Source organism: Phlebotomus argentipes, unplaced genomic scaffold, assembly GCF_947086385.1.
Source record: "Phlebotomus argentipes unplaced genomic scaffold, Phlebotomus argentipes genome assembly scaffold_4, whole genome shotgun sequence".
NCBI lineage: Eukaryota > Metazoa > Arthropoda > Insecta > Diptera > Psychodidae > Phlebotomus > Phlebotomus argentipes.
Window position 1 is genome coordinate 9836763 of NW_026776174.1, and position 14494 is coordinate 9851256.

Here is a 14494-nt window from a genome sequence, read left to right on the forward strand (position 1 = left end):
CTATCTTTGTGGGCTTTTAAAAGCTATTAAAACGTGCAACGATGGTTTTATACTTCAGTTTATTATTAAATTTTAAACTTACTCTCTTCTAAAATAACACTGGCCAATAAACATACTTTCCCATTCATGTTATACAGAAAGCCATAATCGTTTCTCTCTAACCCTGTTAATTTTTACTACGAATCCCTTTCCCAAAAAGCTTTCAATATAGTTTTGCAACTTACACTCTATAGATTACCATGGTAGTAATGCTACACTTTAACAATTTGGTCCAACCAACATGTCTGCAATGCCCAACATTAATCCATCTATCACATGATTTTATTCTTTTGACATTTTAAAAGCCATACGAACATGTAAACACATCTTTACAATAATAAATTCAAAATTTCTGAGCATTTCACTCTCAGTTTGTCTGCTCTACACAATTTTCTTTTCTACATTTGCGGATTTTCATTGGTTATAAGATTGCTGTTATAAGACTCAATATCTCGTACATCTGAGATTTTTTTTCTGTTCATAAACTGCAAAGTACAGAATGAATGCATATGTGTGGCATGATTTCTTACTTTCAATATTATACAAGAATTCATACCAGTTCTATTTATTATTTGTGAGTAATGAACTACAATCGTTTGCCCAATCTACGTGTCCTCTTTGCCAAGAAAGTCAGACAATATATTGTTGTAGATTGAAGAAATACTATTCATTACAATAAACGGTTTTACATCTCAATATACAGTCTGTTCTTGGTGCATTAAGTTAATTATAATATGTTTGTGGGAATCATATATATTTCCTCTTTCTTCGGTATATTTGTTCTTGTTTTCACGAGGTGTTACAGGCACGCTATTAGTTCCGACAAAAAATGAAAACAGACCATCTCAACGCGTTACAAATATTCTACATAAATCTATATATTTTGATAGATGAATCTTGGAATTTTTTCACCCTCTCTCGAAAGTCTTGGATTGTTGGGTAGAAGAAACATTATATCGTTTCACTTCTACTGCATGTTAAAAACTCTATATCATCGTCATACAAAAGGTGGCTCTAGTAAATGAAAGATTTTACATTGTTCATTGGTGTGTATAAAATGTTTATCTAAAAGGATTTATAAAAATCAAATCAACCTCTTCTCGTTCAAAATAAATACGCATATAATATGATAAAAAATCAGCTCATATCTTCATGGATTTGTAAAGCGGGTAAAAGAAAGATTTTTTTCTTGTAAAAAATCTAGCACCACGAAAACTTATTGGTTCTACGAACAGTTACCCATCCAGGTCTAAGTCTCTAATGCCTCCGGGGGACTCCGGAATTAACAATGTGACAAAAATGCGGCATCGTCACGGAGCAATCATGTGAGATATGTTTTCGTTGACGTGTTGGTCATTGAGTGGAAGTCTGCTGGCCGATGAACTCCTCATGCTTGCACACGATATCCGCCACGATGGGCTCCTCAATTTCGAGGCCCGAGAGTGCCTGTTCGCGTGTCAGATGCACTTCATATGATGTGTCCGGCGTGACGAAGACCACTCGATGCTTTCGCGTCTGGAGTATGTTGGCGATCACGAGCTTGTGCTTGTACTTGGTGAGACTCTCGCGGGATTTGGCTATGAGGAGACTCTCGTCCGTCTCCAGCTTGAATGATATGACGAAGGCGTGCGGCACCCACAGTGCGACGAGGGGCGCCAGCATCTTTGGCACGAGCTGCAGCGAGATGGTGGGCGCCTCGCCGGAAGTCATCTTGTGGGTTGGCATCATGTCCGAAGGTACGTAGAAGTCCGAAACGGCAGCGGCCAGGTAGAACAGGGCGCGTTGCTCGAAGGCAGCTAAGTTCTCACATGCCGCTCGCAGGAGCCACATGTAGTCCACCACGGTGGTAAAGCTCACGTACAGGATGCGTCGACTCTCCTGGGCTGACTTGTACTTGGCCAATATTGGCGCCAGCACGTCCACAGAGTGGGGCTTAACTGGAAGTCAGTAATGTGATTAGATTGTTACATAAAAATGACGAAATTCAAAAGCATGAAAATCACCTGCAATTGTTGTACTTGGCCCGTTTTCGTGGAGGTCTAGCATGTCCAGGAACTGCTGTCCGCTAAAGTGTCGCGTGAAGGGCTCCAGGGATTTGACCCTGTGCATAAAGATCACGGCATATCCGTGATCAAGAAAGTACTCAGCCGATGCCGATCCTCTCGTGCCAGCGCTGAAATTGTCCACAAAGCGCACTGTGTTGTGCTCCAGCGGCACCGTAGTGCCTCCCGACTGTAATTTCATTCATAAAATCGATAATTCATTCACACCTAACCTACTTTCATAGATAAAATTAACATGGGAACCTCACCGTGACTAAAACGATGTGGCTCTTGAGCTTGTTGTGCCGCTCACAGAACTCCTTCAGAAGGGAGCGATTGTCCTCAAAGTCGGTGGGTGGCAGGTGATTTGCATAGAAATCCTCCCAGTGTGACGAAGTCATCCTGCCTTCGGTGCACATATAAAACACGAAATCAGGAGAAAAACTGAGAGAAAAGGTACTTTGCACAGGGCAGAAAATTTCTATACCTCTTCTACATGAATCACCACACTTTTGATACGTCAAACTACCATTGCTACACTCGTCGTTGGCGACGATCGGCAAATTACAGCTCTAGTGATTGAATGGAGGGAAGACTTGGGACTTTCGCTAGTCAAGTAAGATTGTGTTTTGCAACATTTCATTAAATAGATACTTATTCTGTATGATTTAGAGAATTATGAGCTCTAAAGTGTATAACAAATTATTTGTGTGTCCTTGGAATGGGACAATTTTAAAAGCTAAACTGAAGGAGCAATTATGGATAACAAAAGCTGTACTGCGCGATTTTCTCAAATACAAAGATAAATAGATTCAAAAAATATTCCTCAATTGCCGTTGTGTTCTTATGAATCACATTGCATGCCATACTTTTTCGCCTTACTCGGGACTTTTTTCTATGACGTTCTTTTGACATCTTCCGCCGCGGCGACACGTAGCTTCGGGGCTGTATGTGATTTAAAATAATAATTTATTGTCATTAGTTTAGTGGTGAGAGAATGCAGGAACTGACTGAGCAGTTGCTGAAGTATCTGGAGCACCAAGATGAGGTGGATACGCTGGATCTGGTGCCGGTGTTTAATGAGGATCATCAGAAGATAGTAGGTGCTCTGAAAAGTATTGAGGCGAGTGGCAATGTTGTGTCTTCAACGCCAGCATCGCGCAAAACGTGGGCACTGACGGACGAGGGCAGGTCCGTTGTGGAGAATGGGAGTCACGAAGCTGTTGTTTTCCATGCCGTGCCTGAGGATGGCATCTCCCAGGCTGATCTGATGAAGGTGGATATTGGATAAAGTCTTACGATAAGTTGTGAGATAGTTTCATCATCTATTGTTGCTTTTTCAGAGTTCGCCAAATGCCAAGATTGGGTTCAGCAAGGCCATGTCCCATGGCTGGATTGCTGTGGACAAGAGCGGGAAGGCGCCTCTTGTGAAGCGCAAAGTGGAGACTATTGAGGATGTTGTGCAGCAGCACTTGCTGGAGATCAGCCGCGGCGGCGGCCAGGAAATTGCGGACAACGTGAAGCTGGACTACAAGAAGAGGAAATTGCTGCAAGAGAATGTCACGAAGAGCTTTGTTCTCTCTCGCGGACCCGAATTCACGACGAGTCTCACGAAATTGGAGACGGATCTCACGGTGGAGATGCTGGCCAGTGGATTGTGGCAGAATCTGAAGTTCAAGGCATACAACTTTGACGCCCTGGGAGCGCCTGTCGAGAGAGGACATCTTCATCCGTTGCTGAAAGTGCGCAGCGAGTTCCGGCAGATTTTCCTCGAGATGGGATTCTCAGAAATGCCCACGAACAACTATGTGGAGTCGTCTTTCTGGAACTTCGATGCTCTCTTCCAGCCACAACAGCATCCGGCGCGTGATGCGCACGACACCTTCTTCCTCACACACCCAGCGAAGAGCTCCAAGTTCCCCATGGAGTACCTGGAGCGGGTGAAGAAGGTGCACTCAGTGGGAGAGTACGGATCCCAGGGATATGGCTATGATTGGAAGTTGGAGGAGGCACAGAAGAACATCTTGAGGACTCACACTACTGCCGTCAGTGCTCGGATGCTATACAAGCTGGCCAATCAGCCAGGAGGCTTCCGCCCGGCGAAGTACTTCAGCATCGACCGGGTGTTCCGCAACGAAACCCTGGACGCCACTCATCTGGCGGAGTTCCATCAAGTGGAGGGCGTGATTGCCGACGTGGGATTGACTCTGGGTGATCTCATTGGCACTCTGTATGCCTTCTTCAGCAAGCTCGGCATCACGCAACTGGACTTCAAGCCGGCCTACAATCCCTACACGGAGCCCAGCATGGAGATCTTCTGCTTCCATCCGGGTCTCAACAAGTGGATCGAGATTGGGAACTCGGGCGTCTTCCGGCCGGAGATGCTGCTGCCCATGAATATTCCGCCAGAAGTGAACGTGATTGCCTGGGGTCTGTCGCTGGAACGGCCGACGATGGTCAAATACGGAATCAACAACATTCGCGATCTCGTTGGACCAAAGGTGGATCTCAAGATGGTGCAGGAGAATTCGCTGTGTCGCCTGGACAAGTGAACATCACGTAGTAATGCATTTTATTAAACCTTTAGCAATGGTACAATTTCCTGACAATGATGCTACTTCAATACACGATTACTTAAAATGCCTGAATTGGAAATTGCCTGGCCAAAAATTTCGGAACACTCTCAATTCGTTAAATTTGTCTTTATTTTAAAAGTGTATATTTTTGAATTGATTGGAAAAATAAACTAGTTCTGCGACAAATTAATTCTTTTATCCAAATTATACGCATGCCTCCTAATCTCATTGTAGTTTGTCCCAGGAAGCCCAGCTCGTGAGATAGCTAGGCATGGATTCTGATTGAAATAATAATGTTCCAACATTCCTGGCCATTGAACGATTTCCTTTAATCTCTGCGACGCTTCTTGTCCCGATCCTTATCCTTGCTGTGCTCTGCGGACGAGGACTGTCCTCGTTTTGGCGCCTTCTTGGCCATGGTCAAGAACTGATCCAGGCCAAAAGGATCCTCCTCCTTCTCGAACTGCACAGGTCCTTGCCTGGCGTTCTGCGCCGACCGATCAGTGCCACTGAACTCCTTGTCTGGCACAAAGCGACTGGTGTTAACGATGCGCTCCAGATCAGCTCCGTAAGCGTCTTGATCGATGGATTTGCTTGGACGGTAGAGATGAGATCCCAAGCCGCCAGACTCTCGCCACGGCTTATCGTACACCGTGTACGCCTCGTCGTCACCGTAGCCCGAGTCCATGCCCTTGGAAGTGTTGAAGAGACGCTGATCGAACTGCGTCTCGCCTCCTGTGTGCGTCTTGGCCGGCATCCCGAGGGCAATTTGCTCCGAAATGTCCCTCTCGCGCTCCCGCTGCAACTTCGATCGCTTGTCCGGAGCCGCCCTGGCGATATTCCTCTCACGAGCACGCTCGCGATGTCTCTCTGCACGCAACTCATCGCGCTCCCGAGTCTCCAGATTCGCTGGATCTGCCTCTCCTCCGGGCATTCTAATGCCAGCACGCTCATCACGGGCTCTCTGGGCCATCTGACGCAGCATGTCCTCCTTCTTCTCCTTCTCCTTCTGCGCCAACTTCTTCTCCAGCTGTGCTCTGGCCTCCACAGACTCTCGCGCCTTCCTGTCCGCAATGTAGAGCGCCTCAGCCATCTTGGCGAACTTCTCATTGATATGCACCTGCTGCAGTCCTCGCCCATCGGCTGCCAATCGCTTGTCCAGCGGAATGGTGTATCCTTTAGAGTTCTTCCAGTTGGAGATACAAGGCGGCACCTTCCACTCCTTTTGCTCCTTCACCGTCACTTTCCGCGAGGGCGAGTGAAGAACTGGAGCTGGCGGCGAAGGCGGTCCTCGAGGTATTTTCTTGTTGATGCGGAACTTGGGCGGCTCCATGGGATCTTGTTGCGCTTCCACCATGCGGATGACTCTCTGCTTGGCGCCAGAATTGAAGGCATCTCCTTGCTGGGAAGGCGTGTACCGGATGTACTGAGCAGGAGCTGCCTTCTCAGCGTGACGAACGGGCATGGCGGCGGCAATCTTAGCATTGGTGAGCTTTTCCAGAGCTTTGCGGGTCTGTTCCGTGGTGTCCGCCAGAGTTTCCTCGTCGGGCTTCTGCAGAATCTCAGCATCTTCTGCCAGCACCTCGGCGGGCAGCAGCTGACTGAGATTCGAGTACACTATTTTGTCCTTGGAATGACCCTGTCGTGCTATAGCGTCGTACTTGATCTTCCCAGTCTCGTCCAATTGTATAGCGAGAGCGTTGGACTTCTTGTTTGCGTTCTCGGGGGCCCCCATGCCTGAAAGAAAAGCAGAAGAGAGTTATTCTCCGTCCGGAAGCGAAGAGCAGTGTAAAAGGTGTTTGTGTGAGACTCACCGAGTGGATACTGTGCCACAGCGATCTCCGGGAATGCGCCCCCATCGCCGAAGTCCGCTTCTGTGCGTGGCACCCAGCCACGGCGCTGGCCATAGGGCGGAGCTGCGATCTTTGCACTCACTAAAGCGCCTATCGAGGGCGCCCCCTTGGCCAAACTCTGGTGGTTCTCCTCATCACGGTCCCACACGGGATTGATCGGCGGTGGAAGAATGCTCGACAGAGACATGGTAGAGCGAGGAAAACGGGAAAACTCTAGTGGAAATCACACCGTGTCAAAATATCTCGGCTGTCAAACTCTCAGTGATGCTACGTGTGAAGTTGGCCACAATTCTTCAGTGACCGTCAATTTGCAGTAACCTTTCCAAATCACGTCCCCTCGTTCCTGGAAAAATCTCACAAATTCTGCCTGTAAAATGGCCAGTGTCGATGGTGAGTGAATCTGGAGGTGTTGACCAATGTTCCTGGCATGTCCCGCGAGTGGAAATCAGTGATTTTGGCGGGACTTTGCGCAATATCTGGCAGTGGCATTGTGTTGACAGAACGCTGTGTGCATTTTGCATTTTCCTCGCTAAATTCCACTTCTTTCTCTCACACGCAGATGATAACTCTAACAGCAATCTGACAAACAGTTCCGCTTCCAACATCTCATCAGCATCACAGCAGAGCTCGGTGAATTTGAAGAGCAGCATGCTTCGTCCTTCGGCACTGTCGTGGAGTTCGTCTTCAATGGCAAACACACCGAATACCTCCACTGAGGTGCTCAATTCCAACTCATGTTCATCCCTGTCCACCAGCAATCCCTTTACCAAGTCGACCAGCGATGAGAACGGCTCGGCCGAGAAGAAGGATGAGGTTGAATCAAAAGCTGAGGCGGCGGACAGGGAAAATGTAGGGAGATTGAGTGTTTTGTGATGACATTGCCGGTTCTCACTGTTCGCTTGTTCCTTCCAGAAGAGCGATCCTCTGTCGCTGATCTCCAGAAATGGCTTGCCGAAGTCGAATCTGTTCAATACGACCGGCAATCCTATAGCCAGCAACACGGGCTTCGTCTTTGGCCAGAATCTTCACGAGCGCGTGACCGGAGTGAGTAGACTTTGCTGCAAATTGGCTCTTATAGGCTTCTGATTATTGCTTGTAAACTTGCAGAATACAATTGACGCGAAGGACACTGGAGAGAAGAGCGACTCGGCTGAAGAAGCAGCTTCCGGAGGACCTTCCGGTGGCCTCTTCTTCTCTGCCGCTCAGCAGTCTCAGAACAGCAATGCGAGCAACTCGGCAAACAGTCAGAAGAGCCTCACAGAAGTGGCCAGAGAGTACGAGGAGAGCAGGGCGCAGAAGAGGAAGTACGAAGAGGTGGAAACTATAACTGGCGAGGAAGATGAGAAGAACATACTAGATGTAATGCACCTGGACTCACTCACTCTGTTTCCCATCTAAAGACCCTTTTCCTCCTTCTCACTGCAGATTAATTGCAAACTCTTCACATTTACGGCGAGCACCTGGGAGGAGAGGGGCAGAGGCAGCCTGCGACTGAACGATCCCAAGAGTGGGAGGACTAATGGTATTTCGCGGGTGGTGTTCAGGGCGGCGGGCAGTCATCGAGTGCTGCTGAACACGAAGGTGAGATGGTTGAGGGGATTGGATATCCGTGCGATGCCCTTCATTGGCTGCCCCTTCTTTCAGATTTGGCGAGACATGGTGGCCGAGCGTTCGAGTCAAAAGAGCATCCGACTGACGGCTATTGATAGTTCGGGCCAGATTAAGGTCTATCTGGTGATGGCGAGGCCGTCGGACATCAACACGCTCTACATGGCACTCCAGAGGCGAATCGACATGGAGATGCAGAAGCCGCCCGAGGCCGAGGCGGGGGAGAAGACAAATGATGTGAAAAATCACGAGCATGACGATAAGGAGGGCGTGAGTCCCAAGAAGAAGGCCACCGTGAGCGACGAGGAGTCGTAAAGGAACATGCGAGCGCGGAGACTTTGGCGTGAGGAGAGTAACAAAGGGAGGAGTCAAGGGGCGCGAGCCCTTTATCGTCTAAGAAGTGACTATTAATAGAGTATCTTGCATCGAGATTTTAAATCGAAGAAATTCTCTTCACGCTTGATTTTTAAAAAGTAATCACATTAATATGTAAGTGAATTGTGTAAATTTTGATGAAGATGAACTAATGATGAGCTGGTGTAGATTTCACTCTTCGTTCTTAGTCGATTTGCTGGAGAAACTTTTTATGAGAAACAAAAATTTCCAATTCGAGAATAAAGGAATTACTCAGAAAAAGCAAAGTGATTTTTCCTCTCATGCGTTTTGAGAAAAAAGAACAGTTTTTGAAATAGAATTTACATTACATATATTTTCATACACATAATAAGGTAAAATATACATTTTAATTTTTTTTCATTTAATTCTTGTCCATTATATATAATAATATATTTATAAACTTTCTCCACACTATCAGACATTTTTTTGCATATTTCTTATTTCATTTTTCTTCTATAATAATCACAGAGAAAGATTTTCAAATATAATTTTTGCAAATGATCTTATTCCTCGTCAAAAAAGAACAAAAGAAGTTTATACTTATATACAAAATTGCCATTCTTGTTTTCTCAAAAGTAGAAAAAGGTTTACTTTTATGTGCTTTCCATGCGCATTTTTCTTGATTTTTGAGCAGTTTTTTTTTACAAATCAATCAACTCTCGAAATTCTCGTGTACTGAATTTTGTTAGATTTTTTTCTTCAATTTTTCTTTATTATTGGAAAGAAAGGAGCTGAAAAGACGAAAGGAAATGATTTCCTTTGAAGTATTCTTTGTAAAAGTTTTAAACTTTTTTTTGTGATCAGAAACAGCCGTTTTAAGTACACTCTTTAGTAGTTTTTCTCATCTTTTTTTTAATACACAATAAATATTTTTACTTCAACTCTTACATTCAAGTTCCGTCTATGATCAGAAAATATTATGTATTAATGTCCATTTTTCTTTCCATCATCAAATTTCTCTTCAATATTAGGCCTGTGTAGTAATTATTGACCGTATCCATTTTTTCTCTTGTATTTCTCCTCTAATTAATTTTCCATTTGTTCAATAATTATAATAAATAGAGACATACATTATTATTCTTTTTCTTAGTTATATTTTACTGGGTGTAACTTCTTGTGTCAAGTTTTCGTAGATATAACTTCTTTAATATTTACTTATTGTTTCTTTTGATATGCTATTCGACGTTCGTCAGTTAATTTCTTTGTTGTTAATTTGAGAGTGTGTTTCTAGAACCACTAAAAAGTTTTTTTTTTTTTCTTTTGGAGTCAATGTGACAACACTTGAAGTGTTGGAAAAAATATCCTTCATTGCAACTCAAGCGACTTCAAATGAGAAAAATGAACATGCTTCAGAGTGACACTTTTCCACGCGTGTCACTACAAAAATCTCTGTGGGAAGATTAGAAAAATATTTTAAACAATACTTTCGTTGTATATTGAAGTATAACTTTTCGTAATTGGCACAGCAGACGGCAGAAGATTTGTCTTTTATATCGAGTTTTTATCCTTTGTAGTTGCATTTGTAATGTTCTGTGGTGACTTAAAAAATTGGCAGGAAAGCAAACTTTATATACTTATTGAGATACGGAAACCAGGAGTTGTTTGTGTGATTTTATAGCAAAATTCAGCTCAACTTCAAATCACAACGTGTGTGTTAAGCCATCAATGAAGTGTTTGAATAGCATATCCTGTGGAGGAATTTGTGAAGTGTCCTTTGCAGTGTTGGCTTCTTTTCCTCGCGGAAAACAGTTTCTATTTACGGCATTTCATGCTTTTTTCCATTTACGTATGATTAATACAAAAATATGTGATTTTGCAAAATTCTCATCTTCAATTACTGTTCACTTGCTCTTGTCTCTACCACATAATATGCTAGGATTTCTTTAAATGTATTTTTTTTCTCTTATGTTTGCTTCCATAGCGCGGAGTTATGCGGTAAACTCAAAATGTGGGCTTTATATGACATTGTCTGAAGAATCCACAAACATATTTGTATAAACATTACAATTTTTTTTCCATTATTAATATAACACTTAATACTTTAAATTTATTCTCTTTACATACTTTCTTGTTTATTATTTTCTATCGATAGTCATACAAAGAGAGATTTTATTCTGGGGTCTTGAGTATGTACATAAAAATTAGGATTGTCCTTTACCTATATCTATTAGTGTATGTGTGTTTTTTTGCCTAGACATTTTTCGCTGAAATTCTTGCGCTACAAGAATTGATCTCTTGTGGCCAAAGATACATTTCTCTACGGAAGTCTGTGGATAAGCCAAGGAAAATATAATTGTGATGGGAGGAAGAGTGTAAAAATCATTGTGAGAATGCTGTGAGAGTTTTCTTCCTTTTCTCTCTCTCTCTCTCTCAATCTCATCAATTTTCATGTTTTTATAATTCTACAAATTCTAGTCAGAAGGTACAGTAATACAACAATTTTGGCTTTTTCTCATTCAACTTTCCTAAAAACTGATATGTTTTTAAAGACTTTATTTACTTAATTCTTAATCTCATGTTTTATCGAATTTATTTTCTTCACTCTCAATTTTTTTTTTGCTTTTGTCAGGAGGTAGAAAGACTAGGTAACATCCAAATACGATCAATTATACACTATATGTTTTTTTTTTCTTTAATTATCCAAGAGAATAATTTATCATATTACAAAAATCAGCACAAAAACCCATTTACAGAGAGTACAAAATTATTTTTCGTGCCTATATACTTTTAATGGAGGACTGCAAGATTTTTCTTTTTCTCATTTTTATATTTTCAGAATATTCCTTTTTTGAGTTTTCATCTTAGGTCTTCAATTTTCATCAAAATGTCTCCTTCCGCTCTTCCTTTTCATTCCTTCTCTCTCTCTCAAATGTCTCTGAAAAATCACAACACAGAGTATGACGCTTTCCGCGCGAGATTGCACGCAGGTACCACAGATAAGGAATTACGTCATCAATAGGGGGTAGAAAGTTCTTCTCTGATAACAAAAGAATCGCATTTCTTCCAATTAAGTATTGCTTAGGTTCGAGGAGGTAAAGTTTTCATGTGATGAAACAACTCAACTTTAAGAGTCTCTTCAAGGGGGGAAACTAGAAAAAGAAGCTTCGCGCCGAGATCTTTCTTTGGGTTTTTTTCTCTTCTTTTTTTGGCTTTCGGATTTCGAGGAGAAAGTCGAGCAGTTCCAGATCTGACTTTATAGTTAGTAAGACTGAGGAAATCGCTAGAATTCAAGAACTTCAAATTGCGGTCAATTGTGGCTTTTCAGGAGGTGTTTTTTATTGTTGTTGTTGTTGTTGTTCTGTTAAATAAGAAATGCGGCATCCAAAGCTGCTCGCTTTTCCCCCACTTTGCATAATCATGAGTGAAATTTAGATTCTTTGTACATAAATACACACGATTCGATGGCTGTTTCCGAGAAATAAGTTAAAGAATATATTGTGAATGGAGTTTGATTTCTCTCTCTTCTTGTCTGTTTTTGGCAACTCATGTAGAATTGGCGGTTAGACACAAATACTCACTAAATACAATTTCCACTTTCTTACACTTCATCTTAAACTTGTTTTTTTTCATCTGTTTTTGATTATCAAATTAGGCAGTACATTATAAATATATATGTATGTATATCATTTATATATATATCGTTAAATCTATTTATAAAGAGTTTTATAGAAAATAGTCAACAACTTTATTAGCTTACTCCTTAGTACATACATACACATAGTTTTCTTCTTTTCTTCTTATGAGCGTTTATAATACTTTTTGTGTAGTATTTTTCACCACCATTATATTGTTATATTCTGGACAATTTTATGAGTGAGCTTTTCATCCTTCTCCTTATTTTCACATTTTACCTTATCTCCTTCCAATAATGCTTATATGCAACTTCATAAAAGTACAGTGAATCTTTGTACATGTACACGTATTTATTTTGCCTTAAAGTATACTTATGAAATGAGTTACCTATTATAAATTAGGGTAAGAACTAGTGGTAAATTATAATTTAGTGTCTTTTACAAAATGTTTTTTTTTTCTTCAAAATCTTGCACACATTTTTTCTATACATCTTTTAAGAGATTCTTTTTTTTCACTATATTTATGATATTTCTTGTTACTCAAAAATGCTACTCGCAGGCCGTTTCCATGAATAATGTTTCTTCTCCTTTACCGTATATTATTATTTTTTTCAATCATCTTATCTTTTGCTTCTCATTGTATACACAATCATGCACAATTGGTATGACATCAACAACATAAAATTAATCCTATCGCTTTATGTCTATTTAAATTCTTTCCATAGATATGATAAATAAATGAGTCAACCAATATTTCTTGGATTGCTTTAAGGGTAAAATCTAATATGTGACTTCTCTTCTCATTTTTTCTTTTTGTCTAACTAAAAGATTCACAATAAATTATTGCCTTTGCAAAAATTGAGCTAAAAATTGCACTATTACAGAGGACAAAAACAACCGTCAAGGATAATCGTAATTCATACTTGTCATACTTACAATCAATAAATGTCTAGAGAGAGAGTATTGACTTGAATGGTGTGAAAGTAATCCTTTACAGTGTCTCCCTTCCATCTGAGACACATTGTGGATTCTCTTTACCAGTAAATTTAATAATAAAATTCAGGGACATCGATTCAACACTTATTCACTAAGATATAACCATTATTTTCATGAAATTGTCTATTTTAATACTGGAAAAGTTTTATTGACCGCGCTCTCATCGTTTCTATGTAAAAATTTGGCATCATTTTCTTTTAATATTTACCTTTATTACACAATACACTTGATCATCTCATGCTCTTCCTAATCTCTTTGTCTTTGGTAAGTTAATTTTTAAACTAAATATTGAGCTCTCGTTTCGTCATTGCGCACCCCTTCGGTATCTCATCATTGCGGCTAAGATTCTCAATGCTCTTGTGGGCAAAAAAAAGTCAGGGGGCGGTCAAATCTTGAGTCTAAAAGGAGTATTCACCTCAAATTGCATTACTATTTACACAGTAATTAATTTACCCATTATCTGCATATGTATCTAATATGTAATGTCCTTTATATAAGGTTTAAGTAGAAATATATTTTCTTTCAAACTGTCTACGTTTTTTTAAAATCTTGTCACACTGAATATCTTTATTTATGCTTCTGTCTTTCTCTCGTGTTACTTTTTTTTCCTTTTCCGGCAAAAGAATTCGAAATGCAGTGTTCAATGATTTCTCTATTACCTTTGCAATATTCATGAAGAATAAATGAGTGAGAGAAATTCATCATTCTTTCCATTTGAATCTCTGACTATATTCTATTACATTTATTGATGTGGCGTTGAACAAAAATACACCTTCTACTATTTAATAATAATAATAATTTTATCTATTGACTTTTATTTCCTCTTTTGTAACTTTTCACTTTCACTAATGTCGCGCTTCCGCTGAGAAGATGCTTTCGTCTTTTTTTTTGTTCACCTCTGCGATGTTTAATACCCTTCTAAATCCTACAACTTATGCACATTTGTGGCAATTTTAAGTCTCGTATTACATTGAATTAAGTGCAGAATGTATTCATTTTAAAAATAGATTGTCATTAATTTCTTCTTCCTTAATAGATTTATAAATTTACACACCATCTTCTCCATTTACATCCTCCGCATCCTCCTGAAGATAAGCCTGCTCTGTCGCTATGCTTGACTTTTCCTGCCAGCCGATCACATGTGAAGGCTTAAACCATGCTCGAATCGGAATCCTGCGGCCGATGCGATTTCATATGAGCACTCCGACTCTTCACCTTGTTGAAAACTCTAAAACGATTGAACGGGGCATGAAAATTAATTAAGAAGCACTTCAATATACCTGCAAGACAATCAAGATATTGCAGTGATTACCCGCACAATATCTAAGTTTGATTAGTGAACCAGAAGTACTTCTAGCAAGTGTAACGTCATATAGTATAAGCACGAGAAACTGCTACTTATCCACCAATTT

General features: G+C 41.0%; 5 protein-coding genes across 8 annotated transcripts in view; 2 read left to right on the plus strand and 3 right to left on the minus strand.

Moving 5' to 3' along the window:
- Positions 1-170: 170 nt before the first annotated feature.
- LOC132257511 (phosphopantothenate--cysteine ligase) lies at positions 171-2662 on the minus strand. The gene is made up of 3 exons (XM_059754451.1): positions 2351-2662; positions 2043-2271; positions 171-1976 (listed from the first exon to the last, which is right to left on the minus strand). Exons 1-3 carry the CDS (start codon positions 2498-2500, stop codon positions 1393-1395), a joined length of 963 nt encoding a protein of 320 aa, XP_059610434.1. The 5' UTR covers positions 2501-2662; the 3' UTR covers positions 171-1392.
- Positions 2663-2961: 299 nt separating this feature from the next.
- LOC132257510 (phenylalanine--tRNA ligase alpha subunit) lies at positions 2962-4847 on the plus strand. The gene is made up of 2 exons (XM_059754449.1): positions 2962-3357; positions 3425-4847. The coding sequence occupies exons 1-2, from the start codon at positions 3079-3081 to the stop codon at positions 4631-4633; spliced, it is 1488 nt and encodes a 495-aa protein (XP_059610432.1). The 5' UTR covers positions 2962-3078; the 3' UTR covers positions 4634-4847.
- A 106-nt stretch (positions 4848-4953) lies between these two features.
- On the minus strand, positions 4954-6767 carry LOC132257512 (puff-specific protein Bx42). Its single transcript, XM_059754452.1, has 2 exons — positions 6472-6767; positions 4954-6394 (listed from the first exon to the last, which is right to left on the minus strand). Exons 1-2 carry the CDS (start codon positions 6695-6697, stop codon positions 4986-4988), a joined length of 1635 nt encoding a protein of 544 aa, XP_059610435.1. The 5' UTR covers positions 6698-6767; the 3' UTR covers positions 4954-4985.
- A 38-nt stretch (positions 6768-6805) lies between these two features.
- On the plus strand, positions 6806-9242 carry LOC132258100 (ran-binding protein 3). Of its 2 annotated transcripts, none has more exons than XM_059755215.1 (6): positions 6806-6900; positions 7070-7359; positions 7423-7554; positions 7618-7869; positions 7936-8091; positions 8155-9242. In XM_059755215.1, exons 1-6 carry the CDS (start codon positions 6885-6887, stop codon positions 8431-8433), a joined length of 1125 nt encoding a protein of 374 aa, XP_059611198.1. In that variant the 5' UTR covers positions 6806-6884; the 3' UTR covers positions 8434-9242. The 2 variants fall into 2 exon arrangements, with proteins under 2 accessions (XP_059611198.1, XP_059611199.1); XM_059755216.1 differs by having other exon boundaries at positions 7426-7554.
- A 118-nt stretch (positions 9243-9360) lies between these two features.
- LOC132258096 (uncharacterized) overlaps positions 9361-14494 on the minus strand; it is a 40281-nt gene continuing 35147 nt past the window's right edge. For all 3 annotated transcript variants that reach the window (XM_059755206.1, XM_059755204.1, XM_059755205.1), the window contains one exon: positions 9361-14310. In XM_059755206.1, the coding sequence (XP_059611189.1) occupies positions 14218-14310 (93 nt within the window). In that variant the 3' untranslated portion in view covers positions 9361-14217. The remainder of the gene's footprint in view (positions 14311-14494) is intronic.

Bases quoted from the DNA above. Each gene is read 5' to 3' on its own strand.
- LOC132257512 (XM_059754452.1), bottom strand. From the start codon at position 6,697: ATGTCTCTGTCGAGCATTCTTCCACCGCCGATCAATCCCGTGTGGGAC. The intron at 6,395-6,471 runs GTGAGTCTCACA...CTTTTCTTTCAG, and splicing joins TGTGGCACAGTATCCACTCG to GCATGGGGGCCCCCGAGAAC.
- LOC132257511 (XM_059754451.1), bottom strand. From the start codon at position 2,500: ATGTGCACCGAAGGCAGGATGACTTCGTCACACTGGGAGGATTTCTAT. The intron at 2,272-2,350 runs GTGAGGTTCCCA...ATGAAATTACAG, and splicing joins GCCACATCGTTTTAGTCACG to TCGGGAGGCACTACGGTGCC. The intron at 1,977-2,042 runs GTGATTTTCATG...ACTGACTTCCAG, and splicing joins GCCAAGTACAACAATTGCAG to TTAAGCCCCACTCTGTGGAC.
- LOC132257510 (XM_059754449.1), top strand. From the start codon at position 3,079: ATGCAGGAACTGACTGAGCAGTTGCTGAAGTATCTGGAGCACCAAGAT. The intron at 3,358-3,424 runs GTGGATATTGGA...TTGCTTTTTCAG, and splicing joins CCCAGGCTGATCTGATGAAG to AGTTCGCCAAATGCCAAGAT.
- LOC132258100 (XM_059755215.1), top strand. The intron at 7,360-7,422 runs GTAGGGAGATTG...TGTTCCTTCCAG, and splicing joins AGGCGGCGGACAGGGAAAAT to AAGAGCGATCCTCTGTCGCT. The intron at 7,870-7,935 runs GTAATGCACCTG...TTCTCACTGCAG, and splicing joins ATGAGAAGAACATACTAGAT to ATTAATTGCAAACTCTTCAC.